Here is a 25,275-nt window from a genome sequence, read left to right on the forward strand (position 1 = left end):
AAAAAAAAAATTCTCAACATTACAACCCCAACTCAAGAATGTCAAACACAGTAATCCTTCCAACTGTTCTGGCATCTCCTCACCACCTACCAGATATTTGGAACTGAAAGCAAGACCCAAACTCCAAGTAGAATAGCACAATATAGTCAAAGGTCAATGAAAACTTCATTTTAGAATGAATTGCCCCATTGATATTGTGCTGCCGGATCAGCTGTAGAACAGGTATGCATTGCAGATACAAGGGAGGAAGCATCAAGCATGTCAATGCTTGAAGATGGAAGGATTAACATTCGAAAAAGTTCTTAAATACTTGATCTTAATATTCAGATACACAACCAAAAAGCAGAAAGGGCACAATTCTACGACTAGATTTCTCAAGAAATTCGACAATATAAATATAATTGCCATAGAGGCAAACACATTCACCAAGACTCAATCATCAACTTCACCTTTGGACTTCTTCTTTTTCTTTTTAGTGCCACTAGCAGCCTGCAGGTCCTCACCATCTTCATTTTTACTCTTCTTTTTCTTCTTCTTCGCTGCCCCATCCTGCTCAGCATCAACCCCATTTAAACCATTGGATTTTTCAACAGTCTGCTCCTGCTCTAATCTTCGCTTCTCCTTCTTCTTTGATTTTACATCCTCAGAAGTAGCATCTCCATTTGAAACACCAGTTAGCTTATCCTCATCCATGGATTCACCATTCTCAGTAGCCTCGGACTTGGATTTCTTTTTCTTGCTTTTCTTCTTTGCTGTTTCTTCTGTTTCCATATCTACATATGCAAAAATAATCAATTAGTACGGCAAAAAAATACAGCATAAGAAAGTGTACAAAATTGCCAGTGAAACTCACCTACTCTCATGGATGGTAAAATTTTATTAAAGCACCAAGGAGGGAAATTTACTATGCAATGGCTAATGGGTTATTTAAATTTCTAATCAAAGCCAAGCTAGTTAGTTAACCAGAGGCTCCATAAGCCAAAATACCTTCTTGTCAAACTAACCAAATAATAGACTGTTTCTCTCTCTTCCCCTTTGGTTAAATTAAACTTGAGCATCCATATGCTTTAACACACTGCTCATCCCAATGGGACAGGGAAATGCCGTTAGACTACAAATCCGCCGGCTTGACATATCTTTTCCATGTACAATATATTGAAAAAAGAAAAGGAAAAAAAAAATGTGAAAAAAAAAACCAAACGCATAATTTTCACTCCTAAGCACACCTTGGTTTTCAAGAGTGTCGATAGCAGCTTTCATCACATCAATGTTTTTACGAGGTGCAACTCCCTTGTCATAGAAGTCCAGTCGCTCCTCAACCTGCTCACGAAGTTTCTCGCCAAACACAGTAGAACAACTCTCTGCACCACAATTCCATGTAAAAAGTTGAATCAACAAGAAAATACTACTTTTTTGCAAGACATAGGAAAGAGAACACAGACTAATAATCCTTAATCGGAAAATAGTAACTTACCTGAGAAGCAATCAATTCGAGAGGCAATAGAACATTTGTTTGCAAGATATCGAGCCATGCGACCCTTGTTCTTAGCAGATGCTCGGCCAATAAAGGATGAATGAAAGATCAAACCATACTTTGGTGTGTTCCCTCGGGTTTTCAATGCCCTGAAGAGCACAATAAACAAGTGAATAAAAATAGATAAAATCTCAGTACAGGAAAATGCCATTTTTAAATAGTCTTATAAAAAAAAAAACCACTTCAAACAAATACAAGGTGAATGCTGAATTAAGTAGGAAAATATGAGTTGTCTACATCTCTGAAAGTGTAAAGAACTCACTGTACTCCTAACATTATAAAATTAAAAGCTCAAAAGGTAGGAATCAAGAACCTGAAAAGTGCCTTCTCTGCGCCTAGGATCTGAAGGGTGGAAGAAGGGCACTTAGCCAAATTTGTGAGGCTACCAGCATGAGAAATCAAACGAGCTCCAACAACTTCCCCAATCAAGGAGGCCAAATTTGGAGCTATGTCATTCATTTTTGTAACTAAATAATCATACAGCTTCTTCCTATATTCGGCAAGGTCCATTACCCGTTGAGCGAATTGATGCACATTGATCAAATCAATGGGAGACAAATCTTGTCCTGCAGTAGGGAGAGACATGAGAGGTGAACGAAAAAGTGAGAAGAGGTTGATGTGCCATGGACAAGCATAACAGAAATCAGACGCCCACCCATCGATGCTTTGGCAGCTTCTACAACCTCCTTTGCTTTATCTTCATCTCCAATTATGTCTGTCAATTCTGGGATTTTTTCTTCACACAACTTTGCCTTATCCTCAATAAATTTTGCAATTTTGGCATAGAGATAATTGTCATTGACAATCTTCACTAATTCTGGAAAATGCCAAGAGTACCATTCTCTGTAGGACAAAATAAGTTAGTAAAACATAATCTTTATACAAGGTGAGCAACCACCAAAACATCCATACAAAATCGGAGTTTAAATTCTTTTTATTCAAGGGAAAATAAAGAAAACACCCTCCACGTCTTATGAATCCTTATTAAATGTGTTTTTATGCTTGAACCCCATTATACATGCATTTAACAAATCTGGGTCCGTACAGCCTAAGATGCTAATGCCAAAAGGACGGGAATGAAAGTCAATGACAAACCTGACTCTCATGGAGAAGGAATTAATATCCTTATCAAGAGTATCAAGCAGGAAGATAGCCTGTATAATCATATTATCCACTCTATTCACATTGAATTTCACTTTGGCCCTGCTATAGCTGTGCCCCAGACCAAGTTGGGCTTTCTCCAAATCTCCAGGCTGTAGAATACAAGATGAATGAAGGTAGAGGTAAGAGACAGAATGACAAACCATATGTGAGAGGAGCACCTAAGTATCATTTATAATTTAAAAAGCAAACAAGAATTAGGATGAGATTGGCATGGTAACTTTTACATGTGTCCGCTTTTACACAGTATTTACCCAGAACCAGGTGAATAAGCAATTTCAAAATTAACAATAATGAAAGACTTTCAAAAAGAAAGGAAACTGAAAACAGTATCTACTTCAAGAAAATGCAAACCTTCAGATCCTTGAGAAACCTATCAAAATGTAGCCGAACTCCACGAAGAAGCTCAAGAACAAACTCATTACTTTGGCAAGGGATTTTAGTCGCTTCAAAGATATGTGAACCAATTTTAGGCTCTGCAACTCCTAAGCTAAACTTTGGCTTCTTACCTTCCTTAACTTTTGGGAGATTAAGCTCTAAAAAGTTCCTCAACTGATCAGTCATAAGCCCTGCAACCCAAACCATTAGAAATCACAGTTAGAAGGAATTTCCATGCCAAAAAGGATAAATATATTAACCTGGGTGAGGAAGTGTGTTTCATTACATTAAGCCAATGAATCCGCACAAGCAACTCAAAAAATAATGCAGAGCAGGATATTGAGAACAAAATAATCTAATCTCAACCATGAGTATTATCTGGATCAAGGGTTCACTCATACTACTTTGAGTTTCATCTTCAGTAAACCAAAGCAATATAATGCAACACATTCAAAAGGCACAATTCTACAACATATCTTAGCATCCTGAAAAACCAGTTCAAGGAGAACTAATGACGCAGAAAATCAAAGCTAAACTGTTAGATAGATGTAAGATTGCTCATGAAAATAAACTAAAGGGTAAGGATAGCAAGATCTCATATCTTGAGGGTTAAGGGGAAGACTGAACCTTTAGACGAGTGACCTAATTATTATCCTCATTGAAAGCAACTAGAATAACAAAATCAAGAATTAGCTCTGTTTTCCCAAATATCAAGCGCACAAAACTTCGACAGAGGACGTTACCTAGCTACTTCTCACTGTTTCAAACCCAAAAATAATGAGCATAAAACACAAACAAAATTATGTTAAAACCTCCTTTTCTCAGCATGCCAAAAAAAGAACACAAAAGAATCGGATCCAAACTCCAAGGCTTCCCCATAAAGACCCAACAACACAAGTACTCACAGTCACACCAGCTTCCACACGAAAATGAATAAAAAACAAAATGAACCCCAGAGAATGTCACAGCAGTTGCATAAATAGATGAAAATAACAAAAAACGATCTTTCAATTAATGAGGTTAAACTTGGCCACCTTCAGATACTGAGTTGCACTGATTGAGTGCATCTAGGGCAGAATCGAAAGGGTGAAAAGCTGTGAGCTGGACGACCTTCCCAAACCGATTAAGATCAACAACGGAGCTCCGAACAGCCTCTGTATTTTGCCCGATTTCATCAAGTCCGTTGGCGGAGAATAGAGAATACCCTGACGCTGCCTCGTACAGCAGATACAGAGCCATCGAAAAATAGTCCAATACAGAATACCCCTTTCACTGTGGCGGAGTAAATCGGCTGGAGGAGGAAGGGATAGTGGAGGGTTCAGGGTTTTTGTGTTTTATAGCTTCGAGTAGGTTTAAATTTTGCTCCAATTGTGCCTCTCGGATCCTAGAACCAATTTAATGCGGCCCGGTCTGGCCCAATAAGTGGACCTTTACATGGGCTTTAATACAGAAAGCCCACATATGTTGTTGGGCGGATTGTTAATGTTTTCTTTCTTGTTAATTGTTATGATTTTACTATTTTAGGACTTATTATTGCAAGTAAAGCCTCTTTGGGCCTAAATTTTAGACCCAACTAATAAATTTCAAATTTACTTCTTTATGACTAGGACAGGTTAAGGCTAATATTTTTTTGAAACTAAACCCAAACAGGTTAAGGCTAATATTGAAACTAGGGTTTTCATCAAATTTCATTTAAACATCCGATATAGATCTAAATTCAGATAACTTTAATAATGTGTTATTTTAGTCCTTTAATCATGCATTAGTGACTCTATTGTATCAAACCATATTATATGAATCAAGAGAGATAATATATGTTGACTTTTTTAATATGCCATAATATGGTGGCAAATCCGATGGGACCAACAATCATGGAGCTATGGATTTTTCCTACCTTTGTTATCCATAGATGCTGAAATCTAGGGCAAGTTGTAATAATTCGTGCAAAATATCATATGGGTATGATTCAACTACATCAATTATTTTGACAAAGACATGCCATGATACAAAAGGGGGTAGCCCGCAAATGCTGATCAATTGACTTTGTGATTGCCTGTTTGCACTAAAAAACTTTCATTTTTAACATATTTCCCTGTAATCAACATTCATTATAAATGATCTATATACCTCATTAGGCCAACTTGTTCAGGCAAACCAACTATGCCCTAATATTAGGGTTACATAGCCGGCGGGTGGACGGTCTTTAGTTAAATGAATACAAGGGTCCACTTTACTCATGGTTTTTTTTTTCCTTATTTTATGGAAAGATGATGGGTATGGGCGACCAATATAACAACCCTTTTTGGATGTGATCGTGAGAGTACTCATTCATTGTGGAATATTCGATTTGAGCCATAACTATTGTCTTTGAGGCGAGTCTGTCACCACAACCTCAACGAAGAGCACACGAGATTTGAACATGTGACCGCCACTAAGAAGAGGGTTAACCAAGTGGGTTATCTTTTATTGGTTACTAATGTTGTTGTTGTTGTTGTCATGCCCACCCAATTACTACCAATTAATTTCTTCAACAACTAAAAAACGAATCCAAGCATACTATTGTGATTTTAAAAATTGTGAATTATTAATCTAAGTGAGGAGTTCAAGCGGTAAATGAAATTTGGTTAGTTACAAGGGATGCCCATTCTATCTTCACATGTCCTAAATTGGAGACGTCGTAATGGACAGGTCCAGAATCCTTACTCTGTTCCCTTGGCTGTCTGGACTGCAAGTAATTAATAAAAGATCTTGACTGAGAAGATGGTTGAATCCAAGAATTAATGTTACAACTACTAGCAGGTTTGTATGGACGAATGGGTATCCTGACTATTTATTCATCCATGACAGACTGTCCTTTTATGGTACGTAGCAATCACTAGTTTCAAGGACAAGCGCTGTTATGGCGGATCTACCCTCACTGTGGTGTGGTCACACTGTCAAATGATGCCGTGTATGAAAAACCAGTCCATTAGTGTTGGAGAAAGCTTAGCTCGTAGTTTTCAAGAGAGAAACCCAGGTATACCCCACTTCTTTACTCCTCAGATTTTCTGCCAAGGCCAAGCTTAGCTAACATGGCCAGTTTTTCTCACCATTATTGTTCATCATAAGAGAGGAGAAAAGTATGCATCTATTACTAAAGAGAAACTTTAAAGCTGTACATATTGAAGCCTGTTCAATGGTTCTGAGCCACACAACCATACTCAGTACTAGTGTCTAACTTGGCTTTCTGAATTTCCCCTGTTTTGGGTCTTTATGGTAAGCATCCAACCCTTATGCCCATGTTGTGTTTGTTAAAATTTGTGAAAGGCATAAATATCCAACATTTAAACCAGATTTATATCTGCTTCATCCTTTATAGGTTTATATCTGCTCATTTTGCTTAGTAATTTTGTTGGGTCGTTTATGATTTTGTTTTTTCAGATACTCTCCTGCCAAATGAAGTGTGTATAGAACAGAAAGGAGTGTTTCCATGAGGCACTGCAGCTTGTTCTTGTTATTATGTCTTACATGGAGTTTCTTCTTCTTGGGTACTTATCAAATCTCCTCGCAAACAGAAGTGCTTCTTCAGCTAAGGAAACTACTGGAGTACCCAAAGCAACTGGAATATTGGAATGATCAGGGCTTAGATTTTTGTTACTTATCTTCATCCACACAAGTGAACATCACATGCCAAGACAATTCTGTTACTGAGCTCAAAATTGTGGGTGATAAGCCCAACAAGGCTAATAATTATGATGGGTTTGCCATTCCAAATCAAACTTTATCAGATATCTTCTCTATGGATTCTTTTGTTGCTACACTGGCAAGGCTAACAAGCTTGAGGGTTCTTAGTTTGGTATCTTTGGGCATTTGGGGTCCTCTTCCGGATAAAATTCATCGGTTGTCTTCACTTGAATTCTTAGATTTGAGTTCGAATTTTCTCTCCGGCCCAATCCCTCCAAAACTATCTACAATGGTAAGGCTTCACACTGTTATACTGGATCACAATTTCTTCAACGATACAGTCCCCAGTTGGTTTGATTCTTTATCTAATTTGACCGTTCTAAGCTTGAAGAACAACCAATTGAAAGGTCCATTTCCATCTTCATTAGGTAAAATCACAACTCTTACTGATCTTGTTCTGTCCAGCAACAAGATATCTGGGGAAGTTCCGGATATTAGTGGCCTCAGTAGCCTACTTGTGGTGGATTTGAGTTTGAATGAATTGGATTCTAATCTACCAAAAATGCCTAGAGGATTGGTTGTTGCTGTTCTAAGCAACAACTCCTTTTCGGGGGAAATAACGAAGCAATTTAGCCAGCTAAGTCACCTCCAACATCTTGATATATCAATTAATTTATTAGAAGGAGCTCCGCCTGCTGCAGTTTTTTCATTGCCAAACATCAGTTACTTGAACCTGGCATCAAACATGTTGAGTGGCTCGCTTCCGCACCATCTAAGATGTGGCAGCAAACTTGAGTTTGTTGATATATCTGAAAACAGGTTGACTGGTGACTTGCCATCTTGCTTAAGCATTAAATCAGAGGGGAGACTTGTTAAGTTTAGTGGAAATTGCTTATCCGTTGATGCAGGTCATCAGCACACAACATCACATTGTACGGAAGCCAACACGAACAAGAAACATTCTGGAGGAAAAAATGTGGTGATACTAGTATGTATTATTGGAGGGGCACTAGTTTTTATGGTGCTTCTGGCCTTTGTTTTTCTTTGTGTGTTCAGAAGATTTTGTCCTCGAGGGATATCGGAGCAGCATTTGTTGCATAAAGCAGGGCCAGATAATTCTGTAGCTGGATTCTCCTCCGAGATGCTAACAAGTGCAAGTAGGTTTTCGTTAACTGACCATAGCAGTTGTCCTTTTTTATTTTCTTCAGAAAATGTGGCTTTAGTTTGAAAATTGACTTGCGAAATTAATTGGCACGTTGGATCAGATATGTTGAATTTATTGGAGTTTATAGACAATGATGTTCCATTGAAATTTTACTTTCCTTGTCTATTCCTCAGGATTTATATCTCAGGCTGCAAAGTTGGGAATACAAGGTCTCCCGGCTTGTCGGCCATTTGCTTTAGAAGAGTTGAAGGAAGCTACAAATAACTTCGATAACTCTGCGTATATTGGTGAAGGGTCACATGGGAAGGTAAATCCTAAAAAGTAAAGATTCAACAGATTATGAACGAGTGCATAACATATTTATTGACGGCTTGTCTCAGCCATTTACATTCATTGTTCCATTTGTTAATATCTTTTTTTTGTTCAGCTCTACAAAGGAAGACTAGAGAATGGCACCCAAGTGACCATAAGATGCCTGCTACCGTCGAAGAAGTTCTCAATTCGCAACCTTAAGCTCAGGTTGGATTTGCTTGCAAAGCTCCGGCATCCACATCTTGTTTGCCTGTTGGGATATTGCATCTATGATGGTGGACAAGATAATTACAGTATAAACACCGTCTTCCTTATTTATGAATACGTGTACGGTGGAGATTTTCCTACTCAATTTTCAGGTGATTTAGCAAATTGACAAGTGTTCGTCTTTTGTATTCCTGTCTTTCTTGCAAATCATCTGAAAGCAAGACATCTATCCATGTCAGTTAAATATTTATCCATTCTCTTGTTGCTGGTATTTGATAGTAAAGTTGATTTAGCAGCTACACCGTGCCTGGCCTCATTTAGATGTTCTTTGAGTCTGTCACTGCTTGCTTAAAGTACATCTGCGTTACACGAACAGGTTGTCTAACTACATGTGTGCTATATTAGCAGAAAATAGATCCGGGAAGGGTTTCGACTGGTCAGAGAGATTGGCCATTTTAATTGGGGTTGCAAGGGCAGTGCATTTCCTGCATACAGGGGTTATTCCCGGTTTCTTCAACAACCAATTGAAGACAAATAATATCTTGCTCAATGAACATAAGATAGCAAAGTTGAGCGACTATGGCCTGTCTATTATCTCAGAAGAAACCGGCAGCCGTGGTGGGGTAAGGCTTCTTATAGATTGATTAACTGGTATCAACATAAGTATTTGATACTTCATGTTCTCCATTGGCAGGAAATAGAAGGCGACGTTAAATCAAGGTATGATTTCCTAACATCTCTGGCACTACTATGAAAATAATCTCCAGTATTATCAAGTGCAGATGGACCATATCAAAAATCAACTCCAATAATTTATAGGAAACTGGTGACAAGAAATTTACTTATTTTGCTGCTACATGGTCTGTGACAACTTGTTTTGTGTAATTTTTTCTCCTGTTGCTCTGGACAATAAAAAGTCTGTTTCTGCAGGCAAATGACAAGATTTGATGATGATGTCTATAGCTTTGGATTCATATTACTAGAAGCTCTTATCGGACGTTCTGGATCGGCCAGACGAGCTGCACTTACACAAGATGAATGGGTATGTTTGGGGACTCAAGTCCTAGCAAAAACCATGTTTCACTGTCTTCTACATTTCTTAATAGTGTATACTTTCTGGATGGTCTGAGGTTGTTGAAAAGATGTATTGGAAACCCTGAAACTGGAATACTTGATTTTACAGGCATTTTTGAACAACCAGGAGGAACGGTTAAGAGTAGTCGACGCCATGGTGATGGCAACTTGCTCACAAGAATCTTTATCGATTGTGGTTGGAATAATGAACAAATGTATCCACTCCGAGTCATGGAGTCGTCCTTCTTTCGAGGACATTCTATGGAACTTGCAGTATGCTGCTCAGGTCCAATCAACAGCAGATGAACAGAAAATGGACAAAGCTTCATTTCAATGAATTCTTGAGACCTGACGCCTCTCCGCAACATTCCTATCGTTTCATGTTTTGCTTTTATGGCTAAGCCAACAAGTGAATGAGAATATCCGTACAAGAAGATCTATGGAAAAACTTGATCTCTCTGTCACTCTCTATCCTGAATACATGGTATATGTTGCAGATGCAATGCAGCCAAAAGCCCCTGCCAAGTCTCCCAAGATGCACTTGCTACTTGAAAGTAGATGAACTTTTTCAGTTTCCTGTAATAATCTTCCAGCGGCTTGCTCTGAGAAGTCAAGAAAATAAAAGCAACGGATATACTTTTCAAACAGTAACATTTGAGTTCCACCATATTATAGTTCTTTTGGTAATCTAAAACATCATTATATAAGTTTGTCATTTGAACATTCGATATGCATCTAAATTGACGGTCCGTGCACACAAATTTTTTTCACGTAACGATATGGTAAATTGGGTTAAAGCTCAACGCATGGTTATAAGAATGTCGTTCCTAGTTGAAATTGAACTCACGACTTCCCGAGTCTATATGATTTGATCTCATAATCACCAACTAGGTTATGATTATCGCAATATTATAGTTTTTTTTTATATAAAAAATGTGTGTTCTAGTTGCTAATATGTGTTCTCAATATGTCATTCTTATTTGTATCGATGTAGATATGTATGGTGGCACGGTTGGTAACAAATGCTGTACAAAGGCTTTGGTTGGCTAATCTGATTCGAAGAAGCGAAATATTTTTGCTTGCAATTGCATTTAGAGGTATGTCGTGAGGATTATATATATACAGAAATTCTCTTATATGGACAAAAAGTATGGACAAAGTTTGTGGACTTATTTTTCAATCATAGATGTGATGGGTCCCATAATAAATGTGTGTATGTTGTGGTTTATTACAACTATTGGATTTTGATCCACAAACTTGGTCCACATAGGAGAATTCCTATATATATATATATATATATATATATATATATATATATATTTTTAAAAAATATCACAGAAAAATATGTTTGTGGCTCAAATCGATGTTCGATACACAATCTAATTCAGTCGGCAATTACTAACTAAGTCACATCTTTTTGTTTTGTTTTTTTTAAATGCCCACAGGCCACACACGCTAAGCCATGCCCAAGGGGCATGAAGGCCACCACAACAGATGAAAAACTATTCAAATTCCAAACCCTCTGGTGAGAATATAACCCTAAACTTCAAGGTTCTAGGCAGACAACCTGACCAACTCCCATTCTCACTAGGTCATATATTTTTTTTTTTTGAAGGCCCACAGGCCACACACACGCTAAGTCATGCCCGAGGGGCATGAAAGCCACCACAGTGGATGGAAAACTACCCAAATCCCAAACCCCCTGGTGAGAATAGAACCCTGAACCTCAAGGTCTTGGACAGATAACTAGACCAACTAGGTTATCTCCTATTCTCTAAAGGCCCACAGGCCACACACACGCTAAGTCATGCCCGAGGGGCATGAATGCCACCACAGTGAATGGAAAACTACCCAAATCCCAAACCCCCTGGTGAGAATAGAACCCTGAACCTCAAGGTCTTGGACAGATAACCAGACCAACTAGGTTATCTCCTATTCTCTAGGTCACATATTGTTGATAGTGAGGATTGTACTTGAAATGATTGCTTCTACGTTGAAAATTGGAAACTTTTGCACAAACGGTCCATTTTACATAGAGTCCCAATCCAGCCGGATACTATTTATTAATTAGAAACTATTGCACTAACGGTCACTTATAATGGAATCTTAAGCCAAATATTTTTCCGATTGTGTGAGAAACCAAATATTTTTTACTTATTTCGTGTGGGAAATGGAAACTTTGAAGGGCACGTGCGATGGCTACTCAATCTCTTTTCGTTTCCTTCTCAAGATGATAAGCAAGATATTTCTTGCACAAAATCCACCTTCTCACTCTATCTCAGTTTCCCGCTCCTGTCCAGAGCTCGATCACTCTTCCTCTATAAAAAAATTCACACCAATTTCTAGGGCTTCTCTCACGCGATACGTGTAGTTGGGGGGTTTCTGGAGCTTCTTTTTCTCTCTGTCCTTAGCTTCTCGTGGTCGGCGCCGTAGGTCTGAGGCTCCGAACAGAATGGCGGCTTTTGCTTCTCTCTCGCCGTGCCCTTACATTATCTCGTGCTGGCAAAACCCTAGAGCGCGTTCCGTTTTATGCTCGCTTGGCTCATCTCCTTCTTCTTCTTCTCATTCACCTTCTCCTCCCCCTATTTCTACTCCGATAGGTATGTTTCTATGTGCATCTTTTTTTTACTTTTAAAGTGTTTTGATGGAGCTTCTTAGCGTTACTTTTGGTTGCTGAAATAATGAAGGTAACGCACAAAAACGAAACGAAAAACAACGGTGAAGCATGGATATATTTGATTTTCAAGGAGGGAAATAGCTTCTGGTAGTTAGTTGTGTCAGTGATGGTTTTGGAGTGATTGAGACCGCGATAGTGAAGAACATAGAACTTTGTTAATTGGTTTATTTGGTTTTACCGCGTCTGATGGTGAACAGATTGAACGCAAATAATATAGCGCCATATGGTTGTTGAAATTATCAATCTAATATCTTATTAACTATGCATGAACTTTTGGATGATTTCTACATTCGGTGTTATCATGTTCTTTACAGCATATTTCTTGTTAGCTCATCAAACATGGACTGTATGTAATGTTTAATTAATTTAATTTTTATGCCGTTATACAAGTCTCTACTTGAACTTCCTTTTCAAGTACGTTTTTCTTCCTGGATTCTTATTAACATTCATGTTTTAAGTGCGATGTGTATATTTGAAACTTAATTTGTTAAGTCATCTACTCTCATAGGTACACGTGTTTCTAAAGTGCCAAGAAAAGGACCAGGAAGAATGGAAGGTGCTCGAAAGAGTATGGACGATGCTACTCAACGCAAAATGGAACAGTTTTATGAGGGAACTAATGGTCCGCCACTTCGTGTTCTTCCAATTGGCGGGCTGGGTGAAATTGGTATGAATTGCATGCTTGTTGGAAACTATGACCGCTATATTCTCATAGATGCTGGAGTCATGTTCCCAGAGTAAGTATTTGGCCATCGTCTTACTGACGGATTCTGTCTTGTTATTATTGGTGGGTTTCTGCCAAGCATTTTCCCATCCCCTGAAGAATTAATTGGTCTTGTGATACTAAAAAAGGTTGTCCAAAGGATTGTGTTAATTAGAGTTCAGTCCCCTTACATGCTTGCATTGGCTAACAAGATATATACTGGCACCTTTCCCCAACTTATCAATCATATTTCTGACGGGTTTCTACTTAAGCATTTCATGTTCACTTTTTATGTGGTGACCTTGTTAAATATGTGTGGCTTGTAATTCAGCTACGATGAAATTGGAGTCCAGAAGATTATACCTGACACCACATTTCTGAAAAGATGGAGCCACAAAATTGAAGCGGTTGTTATAACACATGGACACGAAGATCACATTGGTGCGTTGCCTTGGGTAAAGTTTCCATCTACTTCTTGGAAGTTCCATTTTAATTTGAATTGGCCAGATTAAATACACATCTACAAGATTGTCAGGTTTATGGAGTTTCTCCTTTGCTTTTAATATGGTATAAATTTAGTGGTTCATCATATTTTATGATTGGTAGATTGGGAGGACAATGAGGCAGCAGCACTTCCAGTTTACTGAAAGAGTTGGTTCCATGGCTATTGGGTTAACATCTTACGCATGTTATGGCCTGGCCACTAACCTTCAATTGATTCTTAATTTATGTCATCCCTGTTACTCTGATTTCCAGTACAGCATTCAGATTAAAATTTACTTTCTATTTGCAAGACTTATCCCAAACTCTTATCAGAATGGAAACAAAAATTGAATTATAATTGAGTAAACAAGTTCTTTTTTGGATGTGTTTCTCAAATAATTTGGTGAGAATGGATGGCAGTGATTGGAAGTTTTCTATCTGTTTTTTAGCTTTCAATGATCTTTCTTTTAATTCCTAAATTTTCCCCTTTTGCCCAAAAGATATCACTTGTATGCATCCTTTCTCCGTCAAGTTTACCTCCTTGTTTGGTGTTTAGAGCATTCTTATTTACTGAGGAAATGAAAGGAGGATGACAGCCTTATCTAATGATTTCCCCCTTACCCTATATTGTAATGTCTATATTATTTCCAGATTTTTTTTCCTTCATTGATATTGTGGTGGCTCTGGTCCTACAACCACAAGCTGGTTTCTTATCATACCGTGGAATAAAATGTTGTTTGATTTCAAATGTGATGAACCTGTATTTTATTTTTTTATATATGTTTGTTCTTTTAATATTTTTCTTTAATTTTTCTACTAGTAGTGGTAACTGGTTTTATCGTTGGCAGGTAATCCCTGCTTTGGACTCCCGCACACCAATATATGCATCATCCTTCACGATGGAGGTACTTGTTTTAATTACAATCTCACTTCACTTCAGTATGGTTATGTCAAAGTATGGATGGCATACTCGTACACCAATGTTTGTATATAAGATGCTCATGTTGATCGTGACCTGTCCAATTATTCGCAAAATTCATGTATCTTGGCCAACAATGATACTACCTGGTGTGCAAATTTTTCATATTAGAGAGTCCATGGATTCATGAAATATGTTCAAGTTATACGACATAATGTTTTTTCTTTACCATTATCTAATAAGATTGTTTCTTGATTATGGTTGCTGTGCTCCAGCAAGATACTTAGCTTGTTCTTCTGTCAACAGCTTATTAAAAAGCGGTTAAAGGAGCATGGGATCTTCGCTCCATCAAGACTTAAGGTGTTCAAAACGAAGAAGAGATTTATGGCTGGACCATTTGAAATAGAACCTATAAGGGTGACCCATTCTATTCCTGATTGCTGTGGAATGGTTCTTCGCTGTGCTGATGGTACAATTCTTCATACTGGGGACTGGAAGGTAAGAAATGTTTTCTTATGTATTATTTTTTCTCCTATTTTTTAAAGCTTCTTAAATGGTTTTCCATTTAACAGATTGATGAATCACCTTTGGATGGGAAAGCTTTTGATCGTGAAGCTCTTGAGGAACTCTCCAAAGAAGGGGTGTCATTGGTAAGTCTTGTAAATGTGTGAGTCATACATATACCTTGACAGACTTATGTAAAGCAGTTTAATGAGTTTAACTTCTTGAAGAGATTGGGGTCAACTTAGTTATTAAGATGGGTTCCATTTGGTTGTGCAAAAAAATTGAATCAAGTGAAGGAATGTCAATTGGTTCTTTGACGTAGTGTGCTTTCCAATGCCATTTTCATTTTTTTTTATCAGTCGGTCATTTGGGATCAACAAGGTTTTTACAATGGCCTCCTTTATGAAAAGGATATTTCACATTAGGGGAAATTATTCATTTATTCACTTTAGTCATATTGATATTACTCAATTGTTTCTGAATGGGTCCTTTGAAGCAATGTATCCTCTTTATCTTTTATGGTACCCTCCTTTATTCTTGATAAGTAACCCTTGTTGTATGCATTTATGTGTAAGACAAAGGCTATCTTAAATGGGAGACTATTATGAATCTTGTAACTTGAGCCTATCTCTTCTCATTTATTCAAACATGGATTTTTCATTGAAGAAAATAAGACTGTAGATGAACAATATTGTTTGAACAATATACTTATGTCCTATTCGATCCCTTGGGACCTTTTGAGATTCCTATGTTTTAGGCCTTGTTTCCTGTTAAGTTCATGTTCTAGAAAAAGGCATCTCAGTGCACATGGCTGCATCAATGCAGCCTTTCTCCTCAAATAGCTGTTAAAAGTTAACTTGGCCCTTCACGAGTGTGGCCTTTCATGAGTACTTTACTGTGCTAAGAAATATGGTAGGACAATTAATATACACGCAAAATTGGAGATGGTAACAAGAAGTTATGTTTTGCCAATTTACAATGGAGACCTTTGCAAGGGCAAGCCAGAGACAGTTAGCAGGGAGAAGCTCATTCACTGTAATTTATTTTTATGAAAGGGAAAGGATGAAGAGCGGCAAAAATATGTGGACAATCATAGTTAGAATCATACTGTGGATATGCTTAGATAGATTGTACTGTTGGGATTTATGTAGCCAACTTCAACAGTTCAACTACTTGGCGTTAATGCTCTCTGATAATTTGTGTTGAGCTGACATTAGATGGCCAAATGTATCTATTGACTGCTTCAACAAATTGTATTGTGCTGAATTTAAACTAGCAAAGTTGAACTCAAAACTCAATCAGTGCACATCTTTTTTCAGATGATGAGTGACTCAACAAATGTACTTTCACCTGGAAGAACAATTAGTGAAACTGTGGTGGCAGATGCATTATTGAGGCATGTTTCAGCTGTGAAAGGAAGGGTTATTACAACTCAGTTTGCATCAAATATTTTTCGGTTGGGAAGTGTGAAAAAGGCTGCTGATATAACTGGCAGAAAGTTGGTATGGTTTTTTTTTTTTTTTTTTTTTTTTTTTTTTTTTTTTTTTTTTTTTTTTTTTTTCGAATTCTCTGGTAACGGACTCTAGAGTGTGTTGGCAATCTGGAATATTGTGGACAATATGTGTTATAACGTCATGATAATTTGTTTGTCATATCAGGTATTTGTTGGGATGTCCTTAAGGACTTATCTGGATGCAGCTTGGAAAGATGGAAAGTCACCAATTGATCCTTCAACTCTGGTAAGTGTGTAGTTTTCTGTTATCTTTTCCTTTGCAATTTTTCTTCCTTTCACTCCTCTTTTTGTTTCTGTTTGAAATATTAAAAATATTTAGTGGCTAATGTGAGAATCTTGGCTCCTTTGGCGGTGGGGGAAGGGATGGTGCATGACTAGTTTGGTTAGTTTAAATTTTGAAGTGAATTGAAAATTAGAACTGGCATTTTAGAAAATCTAAAACTAAATTGAATTGCTTTTGTTTGGTCCATTTTACCAGTCTTTCACCTCTTCCTACTTGTCAGAGTCCAACCCCCAATACCACCAGCAGCATCCGTTTCTGACATTTACCCAGCGAGGGATTTTTTTTTTCATTTTTTATTTTACAAAACGGTCATTGTAAAGGTTTAGAAGTCACAACAAGTGCTTAGTCTGCGCTGTCTTCACATAATCTTGTCGCCTGGAAGAACATTCCAGGCAAGCTTACAAGCATTAATTTGACATTTTACTGGTTTCACACATTAGATTCTTTTACACATGCAAATTTCTACTTTGTAATTGTCTTGTGGAAGCTGTGTTATGACTGAGGTCTAGCTCATATTGGCATTTTTCAGAGGCTTCAGCTTAGCATTATGTTACTTTTTGCGACTCTTGTTGCCTATTTGGTATGAATATGAGTTCAAAGATAAGCAACGATGTTTAATCTGGCCTTCTCCTTATTGATATATTTTTTTGATCTCATGATAGGTTATATTTTTTGTTCTTCTAATATTGTGTAGGTGAAAGTTGAAGATATGGATGCCTATGCTCCAAAGGATTTACTAATTGTCACTACTGGATCACAAGTGAGTCAAGTCAATCCACTTGATTTCCTTAGTAGAAATTTGATTAGCTGTCATACAATTATCCTTTTTCCTTTTGCACCAATTAGCTAGCATGATTCATGCCTTATTTGTCAGGCAGAACCACGTGCTGCCCTGAATCTCGCATCCTGTGGAAGTAGTCATGCTTTCAAGCTGAGCAAGGAAGATGTCGTTTTATATTCGGCTAAGGTAATAAAATTACATATACATTGCATGTCTTCTTAGGCAAACAATGTATGTTTTTTCGTAATGATTAGCTTGTGAGTTGTGACAATGAGTTCAGTATTGATGTTGTTTCATCCTTTGAATATTTGTTTTTATTTCAATTCTTGATAAGCTAATCATGCGCATTGTGGTCTGTAATGTGCAAATCATCTCATGGCAGGCTGCATTTTGTATACCTGTTTCCAAGTCCTGCTATTCCCATGTACTAGATAGCATGTATAATAGTTCAATCTGCGATAGTGCTTCTTTTTTTATTAAGGGCACACGTTTGCAAATTGTTAAAGTTTTTCCATAGCAACTTAGGCATCATAGTTCCAAACCATGGAAAGAGCCTTTCCAATTCCATAATGCCAACAATGAACCTTATCACTGGGTGTTGTTCTTGTTTTCTCTTTTTTTTTGACAAGTTTTTTGTGGAGAAGAATATGCGGTTGAACATATATATTCCAAAAGCAAGTAAGGCCAGAGTAATTTCGATGGAGAAAAACTGGACAAGATTTTAATATATTGATTACCTATGGTAATGGGAATTTTGTACAAGATTATGACTTCTACAGAAATATGTTTGGTCCCAGTCATTCCCACCTACTTTACAGCTCGTAAAAGGAAGCATGTTTTGACTTTTGGACCTTCTTGGTTATGTCCATATTCTAGGGAAGGTTGAATCGTAAAACTCCTAACTTCAGCTTCTAGAAATAATCTTGTTTTCATGTGCTGTTGATAAATGCTGCAGTTGATCTATTGAAACTTTTGCCAGCTTTACCCCTGGGTTTAGAGAGGTGCTGAAGTCGAATCTTTTTTGCAATATAATTTTTGCATTGGCTACGTCACTGTTTCTTGCCAAAATAATGTTGAAGCGTTGAGATATTATTCTTGTTTCATTGTCCATTGATCACCTTTAGGTTATTCCTGGTAATGAATCTCGGGTGATGAAAATGCTTAACCGAATCTCAGAGATTGGATCAACCATAGTGATGGGTAAGAATGAGGGGCTGCACACATCTGGTCATGCATATCGTGGAGAGCTGGTAAGATTTGTTTCGTTCCTGTTCAAAATATCAATTTCTATCTTAATTGACCTTCTTGTTTTCCCCCATCTGCTGAGATTGTCTTTGGAAATGTGAAAAAAAGGTGAAAGTCTACACTTTTGATTTATTGCAAGTCTTATGACATTGTAAAATCACTTTGTGTGGGATTTACTTGTTGCCATCTGGAAGAGACAAGAGGCACCTATGACCTATGTTCTTTTTTATGATTGTTTTTTCCACTTTCAGAAGCTATTTTTCTCTTAAGACTAAATTATGATTGTTTTTCCACTTTTAGAAGCTTTTTTTCTATTAAAGAATAAAGACTAAATATGATTGTGTATGGGAGATCTAGTAAAGCCTCACCAATTATTTACTTCTTGATGATTACTTCTTGATGATTACTTCTTCTTAATCAGTATTTCTTTGACTCATATGTATCTTCTTCATATTGTATAAAATTGGACAAGTTATGATCTAGTTATATGCATATTTTCTGGTAGGAGGAAGTACTTAGGATTGTGAAGCCGCAACATTTTTTGCCCATACATGGAGAACTTTTGTTCTTGAAAGAGCATGAATTGCTTGGGAAATCAACTGGCATTCGACACACCACTGTGAGTTCTTGATTTCATCGTTGTAATTCATGTTATACATAGGCGCGATATTCTCATGATAATACAGAGCCATTACTCTTTTCCCCTGAAATTTAGTGCATATCAGTACTTAATTAGACATTCTCATGTGATTGCATATTTGAAGCGCCTATGTTCTGTTTGTTAATGTCTTGATGTTACCTTTATGTTATTGCGATTGGTTATATAGTACTTTAAAGAGCCATTTCTCCTAATGGCCTTGTAGCTGATTGTTATCTCATCCTTCTATTAAGCTGTGGTGAGGGTGAGTACATTGGTTGAATCCTGTGAATATGCTTTCGCCTTTCCCAAAAGGAAAGGTAGCTATATTGTTGGGTAAATTCTTCTAATAATTGGAAAATTATTTTTAATACTAAATCTGATTGTTGGATGAATGATTTAGTTGGGAAAGAATGATTAGTGTAATCGACCTTTTTGTTGAGCTGTGTGTTTCTATTTGTTTTCCTTAGGTTTGGGGTAGGCAATTCTGGAAGCACAAACTTAGTTTTTATATCACTGTAGGGGAAATGATAATGTTTTCTAATTAATAGATGCAACAATTGACATCTTTCTTTAGATCTTTTGAAACACCACTTATCCTAAAAGCTTAAGCTATTACTAATGGTGAATCTTCAATATATACCGTCTAAACAGATCTAAAAGCCATAACTGTGAAGTTTGGCCTTTTTTAGTAGCATATGAGATGTCCTCATGCTTCACTATAACTAATATAAATTCAGCCACTTCATCTGAGTAAGAACGGACTCAATGTTTATACACACTAAAGGCAGACCCTCTCTGGAATAGCATACTTACAATATGAGGCTTTTGCTACTTGTTGCATGGTTTGACAGGTTATCCTGTCTCTTTATGTTGAACAATATAATTTATTGCTAAAGATCGAAAAATTGTGCTCTCAGTAGTGTTGGTGCATTGCATGCATAGATGAAATCAAGTGTTAAGTTTTTGAAGGAGATTGTGTATTTTGAGAAAATTTTAATGAAATGTTTCTATTTTATGCCACCCAATTTCTTGATATGAGTTTCAATTATACGCTACATTAGAATGAAACGATCATGTGCTGCAATCAGGTTATAAAGAATGGGGAGATGCTTGGGGTTTCTCACTTGAGGAACAGAAGAGTTCTCTCTAATGGTTTTATTTCCCTTGGGAAGGAGAATTTGCAGGTTTGTGACTCCAAAAAGTTTTTGTTGGCATATTGCAAAAAGTTATTTGAGAGATAATGCCTTCTCTTGTGTTTCAGTTGATGTATAATGATGGAGATAAAGCATTTGGCACATCATCTGAACTTTGCATTGATGAGAGACTAAGAATTGCATCTGACGGCATTATCATTGTCAGGTAGATACTTTTGACTTGTAAATGACATATGACTCTATATGATATGATGACATCTTAACATTCTATTACAGCATGGAAATATTACGTCCTCAAAATGGAGACAGTGTAATTGACAATGTGATAAAAGGAAAGATAAGAATCACTACACGTTGCTTATGGCTTGATAAAGGGAAGCTTTTAGATGCACTCTACAAAGCTGCCCATGCAGCACTTTCAAGCTGTCCCGTGAACTGTCCTGTGGCCCACATGGAAAAATCTGTTTCTGAAGTATTGAGGAAAATGGTAAGGAAGTACAGTGGTAAGAGGCCTGAAGTCATTGCCATTGCTGTCGAAAGCCCGGTGGGTGTTCTTTCTGATGAGCTCAGTGCAAGGCTATCTGGTAATTTACATGCTGATTTTGGCATGCCAACACTGAGAAAAGTGGTTGATGCACATTCAAAGAGAATACATTCAAACAAGGTGCAGTTAGAAGGCAACGGCCATATAAACTTGCCAGAGACTTCACAACAAAGTCTGAAAGGTTCGCTCTCTCAATCTTGATCTTGGTGTCTGTCTTTTTGCGAATGAGCGTGCTGAGTGAGTACTATGTCTTGTGTGTATAGACTTGTTCTGTGTGTGTGAGCTTATGCTTCATTAATTCAAGAAGTCAACATGATGGGGTGAATTGTGAGTGGTTCTCTGCATTCAAAATACTGAAAATAGAAGAAAACCAATAATGAAATGAAATGAAGACAACATTTAGCTAAGTAATTATGTAGCAGACATGTGCTTAATTTTATTATTGGTTTTCTCCGACTCATGTAGTCGACCCCAGACTTTTGGGATAAAGGCTCGCATGATGAGGATGATGTGCTTAATTTCAACCCAAGTTATTTTATAACAGAAAAGTTTCCCAAAACAATGTCTGATTTTCTAATCATTCCAGTGGCTCAGTTGTAGGCTTCATGTTTGAGTATGCTGGATCTGCCTCTTTGTACAAAGGATTTCTGAGATCAGTTAAAACCGTGCCGCCCATAGCAACTCTCTCTCCTGTGCTTTTAGATGTTTGTGTTTTAATTTGTTGATCATTGTTCAGGCATGGCAGTTACCTCTTTTGAAACAGGAGTTTATGATCTCGGTTGTCTATATTTGCTCACTTTCACCTAATGACTGCATTTGCTCTCAAAGTAGCTTTTGAAGACAATGAAAACAGCTTGGGAATAGTACTAGATAATCGTCTCAAACTTAAGTTTGTGGTTCTGCAGATGTTAGTAATTTTGAAACTTGCTTCTGAAAGTTTCCACTTGGTTAGGTTTTCTACTACTAAAAGTGCTCTTTTCTACTCAAACACACATGTACAGACAAATCGGCTTTTTAAATGGGTGCCGAGTCCGCAAGACAATCCTAGGCAGCACTGACTCAGCAAAAGTTCCCTTTAGCTTACATAAGGATTGTCTTGTTGATTATAATTTGAAGCATCATTTACCTGTATTCTTCCCTCCTTATCAATGCAGCAGAGAGTATAGAAGATGACAGACTACTACCTGAGGAAGACACTTCAAGTACTAAATTGGGAGGAAGTCTATCTTCCAATGTCGAGGATTCAGATGATTTCTGGAACTCATTTATTTCACCATCGCAACTCAATCAATCAACAGAGAGTAATTTTGGTTCGGTTCCTCAAGATGAACATACGTCAGACGAATCCACTGAGATGGAAAAATCTAGCCCAAAGTCTTCCAAGCCTGTGAAACGAAACAAATGGAAACCTGAGGAGGTTAAGAGGCTAATCGAACTACGTGGAGAATTGCATAGCCAATTTCAAACTGTGAAGGGGAGAATGGCTCTTTGGGAAGAGATATCTTCAAACATGATTGGTGATGGTATCACTCGGAGTCCAGGGCAGTGCAAATCTCTATGGGCTTCTCTGGTTCAGAAATATGAGGTTTGTCTCTCTACTTTGACATTTTGAATTGGCTTTTGGTAAAGCAACACTTAAATGAGAGTGGTAGATAAACTGAAATTTATTTTCAACCTTAGATTAATTGCATATATGTATGTATAAACAGCATGCATGTGTGTGTCTGGGTGTTTCTTTTTAATCGACCTCAATATATTTACTGTGAAAAAACTTTTCAACATATTTACAAAAATATGAAGAGATTTGAATATGTGCATGCCCTTAAGTTCGTTCTTGTTGCTTATGGGAATTTGACTGGCTCTCTGGCAGTCTGCCTGGATGAGTTTGTATGGTATATGGATGTTCAACATACTTTATTTTGTGGGCATGATTTGGGGTGCGGCTTTAAGCCCCTGACCTTATGGTCATTGGGTGGGGTGGGTACCACTCAGCTGGGGTGCTAACCCCAGTATGTTCCTTGTGCTTAAAATGCTTTTTACCAATTGCTGCATCTGTGAACAGGAAACAAAAGGTGGTGAAGTCGTGAAAAATTGGCCATATTTTGAAGATATGCATAAAATTTTCACTGATTACGATGCAATGGCAACAAAATGATTAGAAGAGGAAGCAACATGAAGTCTCTTCTCCGGGGAGGCATTTCAATGGCATTTCTTTCTTTCCAAGTCACTTCTGAATGACAACGAGCAAATGGACGAATATAGGTGACATTATAATTGTATTGTAGACTCATTGCATGGAAGGTTTCCAGTCAGATGAGAAGAGCCCCAAACATGGGGTCATGATTCATGAAGCCCTTCTGTGAAATTGACCATCAGAAATGTCAGATAAGAAATGGATTAGCTTCGTAGGAATAGAGTTTCTCTATATAATGGTTCATCGGATTGCTGATACCCTAGCTTGGGCAGAGTGGTTATGGAGGTAATTCTCTTTCCATATTTTCTTTATTTATTGTACACTTAATTTTTAATAGCATAAGCTTCATCTTGAATTGGGCTGGAAGCCAGATTTATGAATTTTTTTTTAAAAAAAGAAATCTCCGAGAAGGCTTTTCCTTTTTAGCTCATATTCATCCTGTGGTCTATTAACAGGATTGTTGATCTTGGGAATGTCAGTTTGTCTCTTTTTAAGTATATGTTTCAAATAGATACCTACATAACAAAAAAGGGAATAATTCGGAAGAGCTGTTAACGAAAATGGACAGTTCGAGAGGCTTTTGCTAAATTGAGGCGGTCACCGCGATGGACGATAGGTATCAATAAGAGTGCAATGTAGTTATGAATTATCACTTTAGATGTAACTTTGTTGTTTTGAAGATGTTACTTTCTCGTTCAGTTTCAACTTTCAATAAATGATAAAAGTCTCGTTGGAGGAAAGATGGCTTCTCCATTGTGAGTCGGTTAGTGCGCAACAGAGAGTCCAAAAGATGGTACACCCTTGCCCCTTGACGGGAACCGCCCCCTGGTGTTGGTAGCAAAGTCTATTTATCTAACCACGGGGTTAGGGGTTAAAGTACCACTGTTCTCCCCATCACAAAAACTTAAATCATAGAAGACAATTAAGCTCTGTCGGTGTTCTCCCTATGACAAAACTGAATCCTAAAAGACGGTAGTTTCGTAGGATTTATAATAGGGCCTAGATCAGTTGGGTTGGAGAGCCCCGTGTTTAATCGTGGACTCGTGGGTCTTGATTTGTTTGCCGAAACAAATGGTCCTGAGTTTGAGCTGATGGTGGAGTTGGGCTGTTGGGGCCTTTTATCCGAGGTTGGAGCATTTTAATGATTTTTTCTTCTACGATTCGTCATACATTTGTTGTATACCTCTGATTGAATATGGTGTTTTTTCCTTGCATTAAGATCCCAAAAAGTGTCCCCTAAAAGACTCTTTGTGGAGTGTTGAATATGAAGGGAGCGTTACATGTGTATTTTTAATCAATGACTATTTTAATATCATAGAGATTTAGGGGTCTTTTGGGGTCACAAAATAGAGATTTAACATTGTCCTTATAGGATGTATCTGGTTTTTTTCGTAGGCATAGAACATACGCTTAAATTATTGCTGCGGGTCTTCTGGGATTCTTCTACAGCAGTTGAAAGTAAGAAAGCCCATATGTACAGCTAGAAAGTCCATTTCATTCTATATTCCAAAAAGGAAAAAAAAGAAGAAAAAAAAAGAAGGGTTTAGTGCATATAGATCACTGAAAAATACCTTCATTTGCATCTAGGTTACTCAAAAGAAAAAAATTTTCAAATTGGGTCATTTAATGTTTCAATTTTAACCAATTAAGTCGAGGGTCTAATTCCGATCAATTGGTAGCCAGAATTTGTTGAGATGTCAGTTTATGTACCACAATGATGCTGATGTGGCAACTCCACATATTTTTAAAATTAAAAAAATGTCATCAAGATAAAAAAAAATTGAAAACCTAAATCTATTTTTGTCCCCTCTTTCCGCCTCAATTCTCTCTCTTAACCTGCATCCCACCAATCACCAAAGATCACCAAGCCGTAGTCTTCGATTCTTGCCTTGGCAGAGTAGATGACTCCCCTTGCTGAATAGAAGAGACTCCTCTCATTCTCGCTTCCCTTGGGTTTTGTTGGATCTTGAAGAGCTTTTCTTGCTGGAAATTGTTGGGTTTTGTTGGATCTTGAAGAGCTTTTCTTGCTTGAAATTTGTTGGGTTGTGTTGAATGTTGGAGGTGGAGACGAGTGACCTCAATGTTGGATTTCCATTTCTGGTCTGCAGTTGTTCACGAATACCTTTCAGGGGCGAAGGAAG

The 25,275-nt window shown here is 37.5% G+C and overlaps 3 protein-coding genes across 7 annotated transcripts; 2 read left to right on the top strand and 1 right to left on the bottom strand.

Moving 5' to 3' along the window:
- Nucleotides 1-168: 168 nt before the first annotated feature.
- Nucleotides 169-4,411, bottom strand: LOC119984825 (nucleolar protein 56-like). The gene is made up of 8 exons (XM_038828951.1): nt 4,108-4,411; nt 3,050-3,264; nt 2,630-2,787; nt 2,190-2,377; nt 1,848-2,100; nt 1,475-1,623; nt 1,227-1,361; nt 169-773 (listed from the first exon to the last, which is right to left on the bottom strand). Exons 1-8 carry the CDS (start codon nt 4,310-4,312, stop codon nt 433-435), a joined length of 1,644 nt encoding a protein of 547 aa, XP_038684879.1. The 5' UTR covers nt 4,313-4,411; the 3' UTR covers nt 169-432.
- Nucleotides 4,412-5,763: 1,352 nt separating this feature from the next.
- LOC119984249 (probable inactive leucine-rich repeat receptor-like protein kinase At3g03770) lies at nt 5,764-10,249 on the top strand. 3 transcript variants are annotated; one of them, XM_038828113.1, is made up of 8 exons: nt 5,764-6,328; nt 6,494-7,893; nt 8,075-8,208; nt 8,329-8,572; nt 8,826-9,043; nt 9,115-9,140; nt 9,351-9,462; nt 9,604-10,249. In XM_038828113.1, exons 2-8 carry the CDS (start codon nt 6,543-6,545, stop codon nt 9,829-9,831), a joined length of 2,313 nt encoding a protein of 770 aa, XP_038684041.1. In that variant the 5' UTR covers nt 5,764-6,328; nt 6,494-6,542; the 3' UTR covers nt 9,832-10,249. The 3 variants fall into 3 exon arrangements, with proteins under 3 accessions (XP_038684041.1, XP_038684042.1, XP_038684043.1); XM_038828114.1 differs by having other exon boundaries at nt 5,764-6,089; XM_038828115.1 differs by having other exon boundaries at nt 5,765-6,328; nt 8,829-9,043.
- Nucleotides 10,250-11,728: 1,479 nt separating this feature from the next.
- On the top strand, nt 11,729-23,564 carry LOC119984222 (ribonuclease J). Of its 3 annotated transcripts, none has more exons than XM_038828068.1 (17): nt 11,729-12,094; nt 12,680-12,908; nt 13,206-13,329; nt 14,206-14,262; nt 14,583-14,774; nt 14,849-14,926; nt 16,100-16,282; nt 16,439-16,519; nt 17,271-17,336; nt 17,451-17,543; nt 18,482-18,607; nt 19,108-19,221; nt 20,331-20,426; nt 20,504-20,601; nt 20,673-21,121; nt 22,098-22,525; nt 23,003-23,564. In XM_038828068.1, the coding sequence occupies exons 1-17, from the start codon at nt 11,947-11,949 to the stop codon at nt 23,093-23,095; spliced, it is 2,655 nt and encodes an 884-aa protein (XP_038683996.1). In that variant the 5' UTR covers nt 11,729-11,946; the 3' UTR covers nt 23,096-23,564. The 3 variants fall into 3 exon arrangements, with proteins under 3 accessions (XP_038683996.1, XP_038683994.1, XP_038683997.1); XM_038828066.1 differs by having other exon boundaries at nt 11,732-12,094; nt 22,095-22,525; XM_038828069.1 differs by lacking the exon at nt 11,729-12,094 and having other exon boundaries at nt 12,768-12,908; nt 13,206-13,315; nt 22,095-22,525.
- The last annotated feature ends 1,711 nt before the right edge of the window (nt 23,565-25,275 follow it).

The sequence above is a fragment of the Tripterygium wilfordii genome, chromosome 18 (assembly GCF_013401445.1).
Source record: "Tripterygium wilfordii isolate XIE 37 chromosome 18, ASM1340144v1, whole genome shotgun sequence".
In the NCBI taxonomy this organism is placed as follows: Eukaryota; Viridiplantae; Streptophyta; class Magnoliopsida; order Celastrales; family Celastraceae; genus Tripterygium; species Tripterygium wilfordii.